Raw genomic sequence first — 15,904 nt, 5'->3', positions numbered from 1 at the left:
AATCAAACAATGTGCGCCCATTTGTAAAGTTCTGCATGAAGTGACACCTGGTCCCCCAATCACACAGAGAGCTTGGAGTGGAATGTAAGTAGACGTCTACACTGCTTAAGCAGTGTAGACGTCTACAGTGCTTAAAGCAGTGTAGACGTCTACAGTGCTTAAAGCAGTGTTATAAGACTACAGTTCAGGACACTCAAAGTAAAGATTTTATCTCATATTTCTGTTTTGTCAACAGATGGGATGTAATAACTAACTAAATAATAACGTGCCGTTTTAAAATGACACTCACAAAAGCAGCAAAATCCATTCTTTTTCATAAATACATAATAATTTATAATAAGAAATAACAGATTTCTTATTATAAATTTCATCATATTTCAGACTCCTTGGGGCTAAAACAAGACGAAAGATGTTTTAGGTAGAGAAAACCTCGCTGTGAACTCACATTATCTTGACTACAACGCATTAAAAAAAGAACATTTTCACCATTTTCTCTTTAATGTTTATGGTTTGTTTTTCCATTTTCCGTTTTATTACACAGTACAGGATAAACACATTGGAAAGGTTTTTGTTGTTTTGTAAAAAAAAAAAAAAAAAGTGTCATGATACAGAAGCACCGGTGCAAAAAATCACATTTACAAAGTAATAACGCTCCTACCAGCAGACTACTTACTGCTGGAAGACGATCCTCTCAAAACTTCTGCTTTCGTTCTGATCGTGATCACACTTGAATGCAGCGTTACATACTTCAGTCAGAAACTTCTTACTCTGATCATTCTTTACAACACTTTGAAAGAAAAGCACAACACACACCCGAACCATTTAAAACATCAAACGTACCAATACAGGCAAAAATCATGATTTGAATTGGTCCATGTTATAACACAATGCAGGCTTAAATTGTTTAAAGGCTGGTTCAGTATAGACCATCACATTAACAGCTCACACACTATAAAAAAAGAAAACACTCAATGAGCAAAAGTTTACTGTTGTGGTGAAATTGTTGGGAAAACCTTGTTTTAAACATCAACTAGACTTTCAACACAAAATATTTGCTTCAGGTAAAACAGTCCTGTGAAAACCTAAGTACCGGTATATCCTTACTGCTTCTGGTCCTGCTAAATGCCAGGGTTGCCAGTGGAAAGCCTCTTCTCTTTAAAAGCATGAAAGCAACATGGCTTAAGTTTGCAAAGTCGCATTTGAACAAACAACAAGACCTCTTGAATTATGTGCTTTGGACAGACAGCACCAAAGTAGAGATGTTTGGCATTAATGCACAGCCATGTTTGATGAAAACTAAGTGCAGCACAATATTAGCACAAAGACATCATACTGACTGTCAGCATGGTGGTGCAGGATGATCATTTGTTTTTTTGCACGCTTATCGTGTCTTGCACATCTGTGCAAACCAAATGATTAACACATTATACTGGAATCCTTATAATAAAAAGTTAACATGTGAGGTCAAAGAAGACTCGGTCACAATCAATAAATAGTAGTGCAAAGGTACAGGCTGGAGCTGCACGTGGAACAAAGCCAGGAATGAATAAAACTTAACAGTGACTGTTAGTTCGTCTCTAACACTGTGACAGTTTTTGATAGAACTTGTCTGGTGCCCCTGATGCAGAAAGTGGGGCTAAAAGTTTAGAACAAAAGGTCAATACCACAATATACAGTAATAGTGATAATTTATGGTGATCATTTTGCAAATGTTACAAGAAAACATTTGTGGTTTGTGTAAGTGCATTTTTGATAGTCTTCTCGTGTCTCAGTGCGTCTTATTCATCTGCTGAGCTGAAATGGGATGAAACTTTGCAAAGAGGAAGAGCACATGCAAAGGAAGAATCAAAGGAATTTTGTTTTAGACCTGGGTCACTTTAAAATTGACCTTAGGATAAGCGTTCTTTAGAAATGTGCTTCTAGTATTCCAAAGGATTTTCTTTCCTTTTCTTTTTGAGCACCTCGCGTTCTCAGATAAAAGTCTCAGGACAGGGTTCAGGTGATGGATTTGATGACAACATTATGCACATGTGTTTTACCAGGGCAGCGGCAATCAGACGACCCACTGGAGCTGCTGGTCTCCGCTGAGTTGTGGAGCATACTGCGCTGCCACCGATGGAGGGTGTAAACTTTCGAGCCACAACAGCCGTGAAGCAACACGAAGATTTTCCTGAGAACAGCCTTCCTCAGCAGGATGTAGACCCACGGGTCCAGGATCTGGTTCCACGTAGCCATGCGTATAGTCAGCAGACTGAAAGACGGAGACTCATCCGTGGCTCTGGTACTCAGAATGGTGACATGGATCTATTGGAGTGGTAAAAAAACAGTTATTCTAAATATTTATCAAATACTTTAATAGAAAACTATTTTAGACTGGTTGTGTTAGACTGGTTGTGTTAGACTGGTTGTGTTAGACTGGCTGGGAAGTTACAGGAAAAACGAGGTAAGATTAGTGTGTGTAATTTTGCATCTTTGTTGTTATCAAGAGATCTCTAATTCAAAACATTGACTTTCTTTTTAAAAAAATTATTAGAATTGCTTAATTTGAATAATAATTCAAAACCACGATTATTTGGAAGAGTCTTCAAAGCAGCTGCCATATTTTTCAGCTTGTCTGGCATCTATTGCTTGGCATCACAAGTCCTTAATTAATACATTTGCTGATTTCCACCAGTGTACAACAATTAAACATCAGACATCTTTTACATGATGATGACAAGGATAGAAAAGAACAGCGATGAAAGTGGAGAAAAACCTGTTTGTATCTTTAAAATGCGAAGACAGACAAACAGAGCCTGTTTAGGACACCACAGACATGCTCGGGTATGTTGTTACTAGAAGGATCTGTTTTCTCACATCCTGTCCCCGTTCCTCTCGGTGATAACAGCTATTATTTCTACTTATTTTTTTCATCACCTCTGTTTCGTTTTCCTCCTTCTCATTTCCATATCCTTGTCATTTTTAAAGGCCTCTCGATGGAAAACCCCCGTCACTGATCACACTCGGCTCCATCACCGCTCGCTTATAGGGGTCATGTTACTCTCCACCACCTTCATCTGGGAGTCTGCGTTATGATGACTCTTCTCTCTGTCTTCGTGCTCGTGCTTCTGCAACCGATTTTCTTCCAAATGGTTTCATCTTATCACATTTATTTCACTTTTTTAAATTTTATTTTGACTTTTTGTTTTTAATTCAGTTTGCTCCAGAGTGGTTTTTTTTTATTTAAATTTCAGTTTAAATGTTCAGTTTTAGTTTAGTTTTCATTGGTTTCAGTGTTACTTTTATTTTTTTATTGTTATGAGTGTATATATATGTCAGAAGCAAGATTTATGGAAATAAATGTAGGTGCTAAAATAAAAACACCGTTTGAAAGCCGCTGACTCACAGTCAGTAAACAAATCTATCAAAGTCTCATCAGGGAAGCTGTAATATTTGTATTCTTTTTTCAGTATATGGCAGTTTCAACAATCTGGTTTTTATTTTTTATTTAACTCACTAAAATGTTTGCTCACATCTGGTTTTGGTTTTAGCATTTAGCTTTAGTTAACTATGATAACACTGTTATTAAACTACTGTGAAAATGCAAAGATTACTTAAATTTGTGTGTTTAATCTAATTGACATGAACCTTTTAATCTTACTTGGTTACATTGACTTTAATGTCATTTAATTTATTGTTTTATTTGGGAATTTTTAATTAAATAAATACTAATGCTGCAAAGAATCAGATGACTGGTAATATTTAATCTCAAGGCATTCATTTAGTATTGCTGTCATTAATATTTCAGCTATGCTCAGTTAGGCTTTTATTGTTGTGGGAGTGTGATGTGGTTTCTGACCTCCAGTAAGCAGCTGTTAAGTTTGCTAATAATTCTAGTATTTAAAAAAACTCCCATTATTGCTGTGATGTTGATACGATGTACTTACTCATCTTCAAAATGCATCATGGACACACTGACCAACAGCAGTAGTTTAATGATCAGAAATGCAACATAACACTGCTTTAACAAAGATATATGGAAAGACTTTAGGTAGCAGGGAACAAATCCAGCTTAGCTTCCTCAGTGTCACTCTACGCTCTGTAATTTTTAACTGTCTGTTAAAGATGTGCTGAGGAGGTCTTACCAGTAACGGGCCCCAGCATATGCAGGACACCAGCATGATAGCCAGGAGCTGGCAGATCATCTCTATGTGATAAGGCATGCTTCTGCAGTGATGCTTGTGGCGCAGTTTGGCCTGTATTAGAACACAGCTTGTTAGCGTGTTGCAGACAATGGAGATCAGCAGTGCCAGCAGCCCCAGCAATGAAAACAGCAGCGGCAGGAGCACATCCAGCCAGTCTTTGGTTTGCTCGATAAGGAAAAAGCACCAGCTCCTGGAGCTTTGAACCTTGTAGGGCTTCGACAGCATTACAGGCAGCGCAGCCACCAGTGCAGCAAGCAGCCAGGTGACCCCAAGGAGCCTTTTCATGTGGTGTGAGGCCAACACTGTGGAGTGGAAGATAGGCCTGGTGACTCCAATGCAGCGCTCCACAGCCATAGCACTTCCCAGGAACAAGGGGCTCAAGCCAAAGAACACCATACATGACCCAAAGATGGCGCATATGATTTGATAAGGATCAAAATCCTCCCATTTCTTTTCAGCACTGTACACAAAAAGCACCAGGGATCCGTTAATGAGGTGACCCAACAGATCTGTGATCACCAGGCTGCTGGCAAACAGCAGGAAGGATGCCCTGGACTTGCTGCGGATGCTGCTGTAGGATTTCAGCAGAATGAACAGAGCAAGGCTGTTGGAGAAGATGCCAACAGTCATAGAGATTACTGATGCGGTGATAGACAGCTCCTTCTGGAAACAGGTGTTATTGGTGGGTCTAACCTCTGACCTGCAGCTGGACTCTGAACTCCCGTTAGCTGACATGGCTGGAATTAAGTCTGAAAGAGAAGGTAAATGGAAAATATCTGTGTGATTCAATTAGACCAAAATAATGGTTTGGATGAAATCTACTGATAAAAAGAAGGAAATAAGACACAAGTTTAATATTATTAATATTTTCAAGAATAAAGCTTATACTTTAAACTCCTATTGCGATTGCTTTATTCCCACTCATCCATTTCTCTTTCCAACAGGAACAATCAGATCACATCAGACTGCAGTGAACGCTTCTTTCCTCAAATTCATGACCTTTGTCTGACTATTGATTCCTCGGTTTGGTTGATTTCAATAAGTAATTCCTTACCTCAGGTTTGGGCTTCGCTGGGATAACTCTCCATAAGTTAAAGCCTCCTCCTTCTTTGTCTTTAAAAACAGAAGAGACGGCAGTTAATGTTGTTCCGGTCCTTGTTCCGTCTGCGTGCAGCAGGTGCCAAGTCTCGATGAGAGCGCATAGACGAGCTGTGAGCTCAAGAGGCTGCACACCGAGAAAGAATCTGCTTTCGTCCTCTTCTATGTGCGTCAACACTCTGGTTGGGGATTGCACCGACTGATAAAATGCTGCCAAGCTAACATGATTTAATTATTGTTATTAATGATTGTAATTATCCATGGACCGAAAGCGTCTCCACGTCTTCCTCTTTTCTGTATTGTTCTATGTATTTAGTCACCCGCGCTATTTACGCAGTTATCAGCAGTGTCGGTCGCGTCTCCTGAATTGAATATTCGATAACAAATGTCAACATAAAGTTGAACCCAAACGCCCTAAGACCACATCAGTATCTCTGGTGGACGTGCCCAGGCGTTAGGCTCTTCAGGGCAGTGTCCTTTTATTTGTTGCACTCCAGATTATTAGTCAACCCCGCCTTTTTTTCTCCACATGGTAAAGTGCAGCCGGACATTAAGTCATTTTTGTTCATCTGCCATCAGGCGTCTCGTTTTCCACCGAGGTCTGCGAAAGAAAGAAGCCATGACCTTAAGAAATGTGAACAAACTAAAGGCTAAAGTCCCATAAAAGGATCAGGAAAGGCCAGCGACCTTCTAAGTAAGTGCGCATTTCTGTCAGAAGAACCCGTTTTAGATGTTTTTTTCTCAGAAGTTTTAAAAGTCATTTGAAGGACATGCTGTGCTTAACATTGTTATCTATTTTAATGAAGTACTAAACCAAATCATCACTGCAGTCTGTGGAGACGATGGAGGGTTTGATCGAAATCGATTCAGTGTTCAGAGCCAAAAAAGCAAATGTCATCTTATCATCACTGGCCTCGTTTTTCTTCTTACTGCTCATCATAATTCCACTGGCGACTGCTGGACCGGAGATTTGCTTGTGTTGGGTGACGAGCACCACGTGTAGTTTTGAGCCATCAGCCTCGAGGCATTACTTGATCCAGTGCATGAGATTTCTTTCAGGTACTCCTGAAGTCACAAAATAATTTAAATAATTTTTTCCACTACATTTGCAAAACTAACTTAAACCTATTTTGATATGTAAAATCTGTAGAGTTACTTATTTAAATAACGCTTTAAGCTAAAACTGCAGCTGTTTTATGGCTTATTGAAAGCTGACATATCTGGAGACAATTAAGAAGTTATACTCTTCCATAGCTACAGCTCACTTCCCCACAGTCTTTCTCATAGACTGACTCTCCTCCTGACTCAGTGTGGTTCAACTCCACACATTACCCAATCCACACCTGTGCTTCTATCATATTTGTAAGTTTTTCTTTGTCTACTAAGTCTGATTCTAGAGATTCTGACAAAATACAACAAATCTGTTAGGAGCAGTGTTGGTCAAGTTACTTGAAAAAAGTAATCAGTAACTAATTACTTCCCCCAAAAATTAATCACATTACTTTACTGATTACTTATTTTCAAAAGTAATTAATTACTTAGTTAGTTTAGTTACTTTTTAAAAACACGATTTACAACCTGAATAGGTGATAAAGCGATAGATCTTTCAGCCCAATTCTACTTTTTCTGCATAATCATCATATAAAATGTAATCAAATGGAAAAGTCTCTTTTTAAAACTTGTTTTATTAGTTTTAATCTTTTAACTTTATGCATCAAGCAAAAATTTAATTATCTGCAACATTCTCTGACTGGAAGAAATTTGTTCAATATTTAAACCTATTTTCTGCACATTCCAGCACATTATATATATATATATATATATACACACACACACATATATATACACATATATATGTGTGTATATGTATGTGTATATATATATATATATATACACACATACATATATATATATATATATATATATATATATATGTATATATACACACACACACACATATATATATATATATATATATATGTGTGTGTGTGTGTGTATATATACATATATATATATATATATATATGTGTGTATATATATATGTATATATACACACATATATATATATATATATATATATATGTGTGTATATATACATATATATATACACATATATATATGTATATATACACATATATATATATATATATGTGTATATATATAGTGTTTACACTCACTCTTTCAAATAGATTTCTCATTACGTCGTAGCTACTCGGTGCTTGCTCGGAAGTTTAGGGGTTTTTCGCTGTAAAAAGAAGTTTTCTTCCCACGCACAACGGACACTAATGTTTTTGTCACTTTTTATGGAATCAAACTCAAAGTAAGGTCAGTACTTCCACGCTTTAAACGCTGCACGCTCATACTCTCTCTGCACTCGATATATGATCCATTGTTGATCTGCACACAGCTGTTGTCACGAACGTCGCACTCGCTTACGTCACTGTCATGAGACATTCTTGCAAAAAAAACAACACGGTTTTAGTAACGCAGTAACGCAGCGTTCCTACGGGAAAGTAACGGTAATCTAATTACCGTTTTTGCAATAGTAATCCCTTACTTTACTCGTTACTTGAAAACAGTAATCGGATTACAGTAACGCGTTACTGCCCATCTCTGGTTAGGAGTGCTGTTTATACACACTGCACATGATTCACTGCCTACAAAGCAGATGGAATATGTTGAAGTGCAGTTTTGTCTGCTCCGGGAGCAAAGTTCAATCTTTTTGATCCTTTGTGATTTATCTGATGAGGGAGGACAAATTGCTCCACATGCTCCACACTTACTTGCTCACAACAAGGAGCAAAGGTTTCTAAGAGGAAATATTTATTGCAGGGGAATAGTAGAAGAAGAAACTAGTTGCACACATACTGCTGATACTTACATGGTTATGATTACTTATGAATCATATGATTATTTGGAAATGAAAAAGAGGTTTGGGTGTTAAATGACTGAAAACAATGAAACCGTAACAATGATGGTGTTTTTACTTAAAAACAAGATTTTTTTCATAATTTTATATATTAGGAACAGTAAAGTAAAGTTGACCTGATAATCTCTGTTACCTCAGCCACACAGAAGTTATAGCTCCTGGATCAAAGCCTTTATTGATTTGTATCAGTAGCTTGAAGTATTAATAAGAGCACAATTGTCCCAAGTTCTTTTTCTTTGCTATCGATTTCCATCCTTTGACTAAAATAAGGCAAAAAAAGATAGAATTCAATTCAATTCAATTCAATTTTATTTATATAGCGCCAAATCACAACAAAAGTCGCCCAAGTGCTAAAGACCTTCATTCAGGAATAATAATGATATATTTTGCCAGAACAATCAATTAGTAATAAAAGAAACATACCTACTCTTATCAAATTAGATTGTATAACATTTTTCTGAAATTATATTTTCATAAAATAAATTGCCAGTGAAAGCACAGTCTGAACAATGAAAATGCAGGTGGGAGATGATCCAGCAGCCTCCGTAGCTGCGTGTCATTATACAGCTTTCAATGACCACAAGAAAAGATGAATGAAAAGGAGAAAAGGTGCTTTTCTTTTCCATTCACACGGATTTTATCTCCTGAGTCTGTTCGTTGTCTGTTCTCATTGCGAAAACAGAATGTCTTGTCATCTTGAAGTGGTAATGAAACCTTTCTCTTTGCTGTCTTATGGTGGTCACTAATTATCTGAAAAGGTGACTCCTGACGCAATCATCTGAGGAGACATTACACCTTCTACTGTAGTGTTGACAAGTAGCAGAACCAGCATAAGCACAGGCATGGGAGCACAATCGCGCTCTTTTGTTGGGTGTATCTAATGGGGCTGTTCTAATAGTCAGGCTGACTCAGCAGGGTTCAGATGGAGCTGTGAGCAGATGGGGCAAAATGGGAAAATAACCCATAATGCAGGCTTTTTGCCAGTGGTACTGTTACTTCTTCTTCACATCTCCCATCATCTCAGAAAACCACTCCAGAGCAAAGACTCACAGGTAACGTACTTTCTGTTCTCACTCGTCTTCTCTCTTCCGTCATTACTTTGCCCCATTTGTCACTCAGTCTCTGCAACCCTGCCCAGCAAATGTCCTTCAATTTGAAATTGTTAATTCAGCAGAGTTGGTGCAAAGTGGGAGACGTAGCAAAATGTGCTCAAGACGGAGTCACTGGCAAAACTGTTGAAAATCCTCAGCAGTTTGGACACAGGTTGGATGAAGGCCAAACATCTCACGTTAACCTCGTTTTCAGATACAGCACAAATTTGATCATGCAAGTACTTAACACTTGAGAGAGAAGCGGATTATCTGACAATAACAACAGCCTACAGCTGCCAGATCCGCATTGTAGTTTTGTGTCATAGTCCCTCTTCCCTGAGCTTGGATACAAGCTGCAGCACGACAGAGATCTGTAGGGACATAACTTATATTGTGATAAAGGATTTATGGTCTCATTTTACATCTGCTGTCGTTGCAGTGAAGTTAAAATACTAATTAACTAAACCTACTAAAAACACAAGCGTTTGTAAGTCCTCATGTCACTTACTGTTTCGCTAACAGTCTCTTCTTTCTTTCTTTTTGTAATTACTTTTCTATTTTTGAAATGATCCTGTCAGATTCTCATAAATAACTAATAAAGTTTCCACACAAATAAACAAGCACAACTTTCTGGCTCTGAGGACTCACAAATGGATGTTGCTGTATGTAGTTTTGTGAAGCTGCAGGTATCAAATAAGCTCAGAGGAAAGACTCCTGCAAACAGCTTGAAGCAACAAACAAGCTCAGCTCCTGTTGGTATTTACTCAGATCTGGAACACATTCTCTTGAGTCTCATTAAGCTAATGACCTTTGTGCTCCTCCAGCATGTTAAACAAGTACGCCTTTGTCTTTTGTGTTTTTCATGTTCAGACTGTCTTTAACTCTGTAATCAATGAGAAAGTTTTTTTTTATTATGAATTAGGAACAGTGTAGGAAACGTATTATGATTGCAGGCAGTGTTAGGGCAGCTCTAATACTCTCCAGGCAGTGCAGATTATTTATGTGTTCTGTCACTTTTTCTCTGCCTTGACTCATTGGAAAAGCTCCCTGTCTGTGTTCCAAGACCTCCTGTTTTATAAATCAAGCACTGGGTAAAAATATGAATAATGAGAATAAAGAAACAGATGACAAGTAGCTGCTGCTGTTTGTCTTTTAGCAACATGTAGAGTAGCAAGAAAAGAAGAGATGCAGCACTGGAGGCTGTTGTTGTTAACAAGGACCCCCAACTGATCCTGTATGGAAAACTCTTTCTTGATGAGTTTAGAATAATGTTCCTCAATATAAAATTGTGAAGAATTGAATATCTGATCATCTACAGTACATAATGTCTTCAAAAGATTCTGAGAATCTGGCAAAATCTCTGTGTGCCCGGGGCCAGGGGCAAACACTACTGGATTTGTGTCATCTTTGAGCCCTCTGGGCGGAAAGTATTAAAAACAGCCATGATACTGTTATGGAAATGACTGTCTGGGCTGAGGAACAGCTCCAGAAAGGTGCACACAGTTTAAAATGCCATTGACAAGTGTAGGTTAAAGCTCTATCACCCAAAGAAGAAGCCAGTGCTTGTGGAATTGTCAGTTTACACATCTGGAAGGGCGCTATTGGTGCTGCAAGGTTTTACAGCAACAGATGCTCCCATCCAGATGTTTATTTCAGGCAAAGCTTTGCATATTTGTGTACACTGAGTCTGTTATAATAGCGTGCGTGCAGTACGGACTTTTCACCAACTGAAAACACATTTCACGCGTCATGAAATGAAAAAATATGAGAAAGAAGTCCTGAGACTGGCGAGCAGTTAAGATTCTATATCAGGCATAAATGGGACAACCTTCCTCTAACAAAAGTTCAGCAATAACATCTTCAGTGCTCAAGATGTTTGCAGGACTATTCCTAAAAGAAAAGGGAATGCTACTGAGTGCTAAACTTGACCCAACTTTTTTGAGTCATGTTGCTGTCCTCATATTCAAATTGCCCTTTTATTTTTACTTGAAACTACATTTGATGCTTTTTTATGTTCTATTGTGAATAAAATATGGGTTTATGAGATTTGCATTCGGTTTTTATTTACATTTTATACACCGTCTCAGTGTTTCTGAGTTTGTACATTCCTCCTAGCTCATGTCTGGTTCACCCTCTGGCTCAGGGGGTTCAGTATTCTTCCCACAGTCCTGAAGGACACGTTGGAGAAGCTGAACTACCTCCAGATCAACACTAGTAAAACCAAAGAGCTGGTGGTAGACTTCTGCAGGCACAAACATCCTCCATTGCAACCACTGAACATCCAAGGCATGGACATTGAGGCTGTGGACAGCTACAGGTACCTTGGTGTTCATCTGAACAACAAACTGGACTGGACTCGTTACTCAGACGCCCTCTACAGGAAAGGGCAGAGCAGACTGTACCTGCTGCAGAGACTCAGGTCGTTTGGAGTGGAGGGCCCACTCCTGAAGACCTTCTATGACTCTGTGGTGGCCTCTGCCATCTTTTACGGTGTGGTCTGCTGCAGCGGCAGCATCTCAGCCGGGGACAGGAAGAGACTGAACAGGCTGATCCGCAGGGCCAGCTCTGTTCTAGGACGCCCTCTGGACCCAGTGGAGGTGGTGAGTGACAGGAGAGTGGTGGCTAAGCTGTCATCCCCGTTGGACAACATCTCCCACCCCATGCAGGAGACTGTGACAGCAGTGGCAGTGGCAGCTGTGGCACCCACGGTGTGGGGCGAAGAGATTTTGTAGGTCTTTCCTCCCCACTGCTGTCAGACTCCACAAAAAATGACTTCAACTGATCAAACACATCCACACATGTGCAATAACACTAAGTGCAATACTCTTTTCTGGCATCGTTGTATTATACTCAATTGTATATAGCATTTGTATTCTATTTTATTCTATTTTATTCGATTGTATATAGTATTTTATTTTATTCTATTCTATTGTGTACAGTTGTGTACAGTATCTTATTCCTGTGTTTTTATTTTCTAATTTTTCTATGTAACTTTGCACTGTCCACTTTCTGCTGTAACAAAACAAATTTCCCACGTGTTGGACTATTAAAGGTTATCTTATCTTATCTTATCTTATGTTTACATTTGCACAGAAATAGATTTTTTCTGCAGGATTTAGTTAAATGTGACCTCTCAATAGAATTATAATGACTATTTAGAAAAAAATAAATATGCTCATTCATGGTCGATCATAGGAGCACTTTACACTGTTTGCCTTTGACTAAAGTGAGCGATGGCACATTGAACTAATCTTAACCTACTGATTAACAGAAAATTTCTGCAGATAGTGCTGGTAGAGACTCATATAATGTAACAGATTTATGTTTTACCACAGCAACCACAAACTCCCAAGCTGTGGATTTTACTTAACTTTGCTTCACTGTCTGGGTTGAATCTAGTTTTTGTCTTTTTAAATGTTCATGACTAAACTTACACTTGCTGTAAAAGTTGAGATTGAGAGTTCACTGCTTGAGCAAGTTTTCATGCAATTTGTCTCATATAAATTGAAGGACAATATTTACCAGGTTAAAATATAAATCTAAGAACATTTAATGAATGAGGTCCCTGAGCACAGTGTTGCACTCATAGCACCTCCTGACACAAGAGTTACAGGAAGAAAACAGCCTGTTGTGTCTCCATCTGCTGGGTTTAAGATGAAAAGATGAATTACATCTTAATGTCTTTAAGTTTACAGGGATTTATAACATAAACAAAGATTAATATGTGTTTTTCTCTGATAATATCTGACAGAGCTTTAAAAATCCAGAACTATGTAATGATAATCTGAAACAACTGTTTAAGCTATCAGAATTCATTTTTAATAATATTGTAAAGGTATTTTTGATTCAGATCTTTTAGTTAAATGATGCCCATTCATATCAAGCATATCAAGGAGTCATTTAAGGTGTGCACAAAATAAGTCACATCAACATGTAGTGAGGATATTTTCTACCCTTTCCCCAAAAAACAGTAAGATGACCAAACTTTTCTTGGATGAATTCAGATTTCATCATTACAACGTTTACTTTAAAGAAAACATTTGCATGGTAGAAAAAAGGCAACAATGATTTTAGTGTGTTGTAACCAATCAGATTCTCTAATCTTACTTTCATGGAAAACTGTAACATTTTATCAAATTGTATCTTACATGTGGGGATGCTTTTGCAGAAAGTTTTCAAATGACACTTAAATTTATTGAGCTATGAAACATTCAAACCATTTTAGTACATTTTGGTTGATTTAAATCTAACGTGTACTTCGCACAGCAGTCTTCACATCTTTTGTGTAAGCTGTCTGGCTTTTCTCTTCAAACCTCTGGCATTAACAGTTCGTTTTTACCCAGAGAACTGCTGCTCACTGGATATCTTTTCTCTCTTATTTGGACTATAACACCAGTAAATCAGCCATTTTTTAAATACTCAGATCAGCTAATCTGAAAAAAAAATTAATTTTTTTTTAAAAAATCCACATTCAAAGTACTTTAAATCACCCATTTTCCCCATTCTGATGGTCAGTTTGAACTTGTTTACAGGTATAAATACAGCCTGACACATTTCTCATATATAGTACTAAGATGTTATCAGAAGAATTTACCGTGTAAAAAAAATGCTGATAATCTGTGAAGCCACCAGGTGTCAGTGTAGACTCAGAACATACAGACCTGAATGGAAATTACCATTACAATATTCAATTTAAGCACTTGTTTCAATATTTCTCTTTAAAGATAATTTACAGTTTTTTAGGCACTAAGATTGATGATGTGTAGTCTGAGAAAACGAAACACCATGAATTCTTATCTCTCACGTGTCTTGGCTCCACACAGGATGATGGTATTTTGCAGACTTGCTGATAAAACTCGGCTGTCATGAATAGGACATATTTGTCACTAGCCAATTTCTGTGCTTCCACGGAGTATATGTGATATGTGCCATAATGGAAAATACTCCTGGAGAGAGGAAATTGTGACTTTATCCTGCTGCTGTTTCAATTACTACAGAGACCTCACAGCCGAGCACAGAAGGAATATCAAACTCAAATTGGAAAACTGGTAATAGAAATGATAGATTTGGGGATTTATTGGATGTTTTGCACTGTTTCTGGTAGTGACTCAGAGAAAACAGCTATTAAATTGGATTAAACCGTTACTACCAGGGCAACAAACACTGTGGTGCTACTTTATATCTTTGACCATTGTTTATGATGATAATTCTTATCTGAATTGAAAAAGGAGACATAAAGCAAAGTCTACATGTTCTTGCTAATGGGAAATGTACAGAATAACATTATTGTTTGATGTGGCATAAATATACATTTTATGATCAATTTCCTATATAATCAGTTTTGTTTGAAGGGTCTTAATCCAGAAGAGGTTTCAGTGTAATCCAACATATTAGTGAAGACTCTCACAGTTTGCCTATTTTTTGTCAGGGAGTCAACAAAAACAGCCCAGCAAAGAAAACAAAGGCATTTTACACACTAGTATTATTATTGAATGTTATTATTATTAATGTTATAATGTTTCTATAGTGTGTTTGTCACATGAAATGTGCTGTATCGATAAACTCAGCTTGGCTTATTGCTTCTCTCTGTTTCCAGTGATTGTCTTGGAATAAGCTCTGGGTCATTTTGGTAATGGTCTTTTTATCTAACTCAGAATATTTTAGTCAAACTATTTATCTAATAAAGTATTATTACATGTAAATGATGTTTTAAATGCCATTTGGCATCCAAGATGTATGATCTGATCATTTTTTCAAATTGCCTACATCACAGCTTTGATGTTATCCTTTTTTTTTCTTTGAACGGTTCCACATTTAATGGAAATGATTATGCGGCCTCAAGGAGGTGTTTAAGACAGCAACAGCTGGCTCATTTGCAGCCAACTTGTCCTTTCAGGTCTTTAAAATTCAACCTTTCTACCTGAAGAGCCAGTAATTGGTGCACAGTGCACACTGTTCAGATCTAAGGAGCAGTGAGTCCACTTAGCATGACACCGCAGCACAGCGTGGGCTTTTCTCGGAGCACCTGAGAGCCTTACAATATTACAATTCAACCTCACTGCTGGTCCTGCTGGTAAAAAGTGAATGAACACAGAAACAGGCAGCACTCTGCCTTTTTTTTGCAGCCCACCTCTGGGGGATGAAACAACTTGAATTCTGCAGTAGTCATGCTGCTCTCCCTAACCCCGGAGATATGGTTGGATAGGTCAACATCAGGCCCAGCTAGAATCCAGTTTCCCTCTATTGGTATGCTGAACAGAAGGAAGACAGAAGCCCGTGGGTCAAGACCGAAGCGGCTGCTCAGGACACTTTGATATAATCATTTTTATCTGTGGTAGAGTAGCTGACTTGGCTGGAAGTCAAGGAAAAAGCCTTTGAGGACTTGTTCTGACATTTGGATTTAATCACAGAACAAATCATGGCCTCGAGTATCAGACACATGGGCTGGCAGGGCTTTGTTGAGGGCAATCTGTTACAGAGAGCAAAACCAGACCTAATTATCATGGCTCTATAAACTGGACTGTGTCTAAATATGACACATTACATTTACACATGATGCACTGTGCCATGTTTGTGACAAGAACTTTATCTCCATCACATTT

At 38.0% G+C, this 15,904-nt stretch overlaps 1 protein-coding gene across 1 annotated transcript; it reads right to left on the bottom strand.

Annotated features, from left to right (window-relative positions):
- Positions 1-1,917: 1,917 nt before the first annotated feature.
- Positions 1,918-4,919, bottom strand: ptgfr (prostaglandin F receptor (FP)). The gene is made up of 2 exons (XM_006809480.3): positions 4,125-4,919; positions 1,918-2,304 (listed from the first exon to the last, which is right to left on the bottom strand). Exons 1-2 carry the CDS (start codon positions 4,917-4,919, stop codon positions 1,996-1,998), a joined length of 1,104 nt encoding a protein of 367 aa, XP_006809543.2. The 3' UTR covers positions 1,918-1,995.
- Positions 4,920-15,904: the final 10,985 nt, after the last annotated feature.

The sequence above is a fragment of the Neolamprologus brichardi genome, chromosome 23 (assembly GCF_056152115.1).
Source record: "Neolamprologus brichardi isolate AB-2024 chromosome 23, ASM5615211v1, whole genome shotgun sequence".
NCBI lineage: Eukaryota > Metazoa > Chordata > Actinopteri > Cichliformes > Cichlidae > Neolamprologus > Neolamprologus brichardi.
Note: the sequence above shows the minus strand (reverse complement) of the source record. Positions and strands in the feature narration are given on the sequence as shown.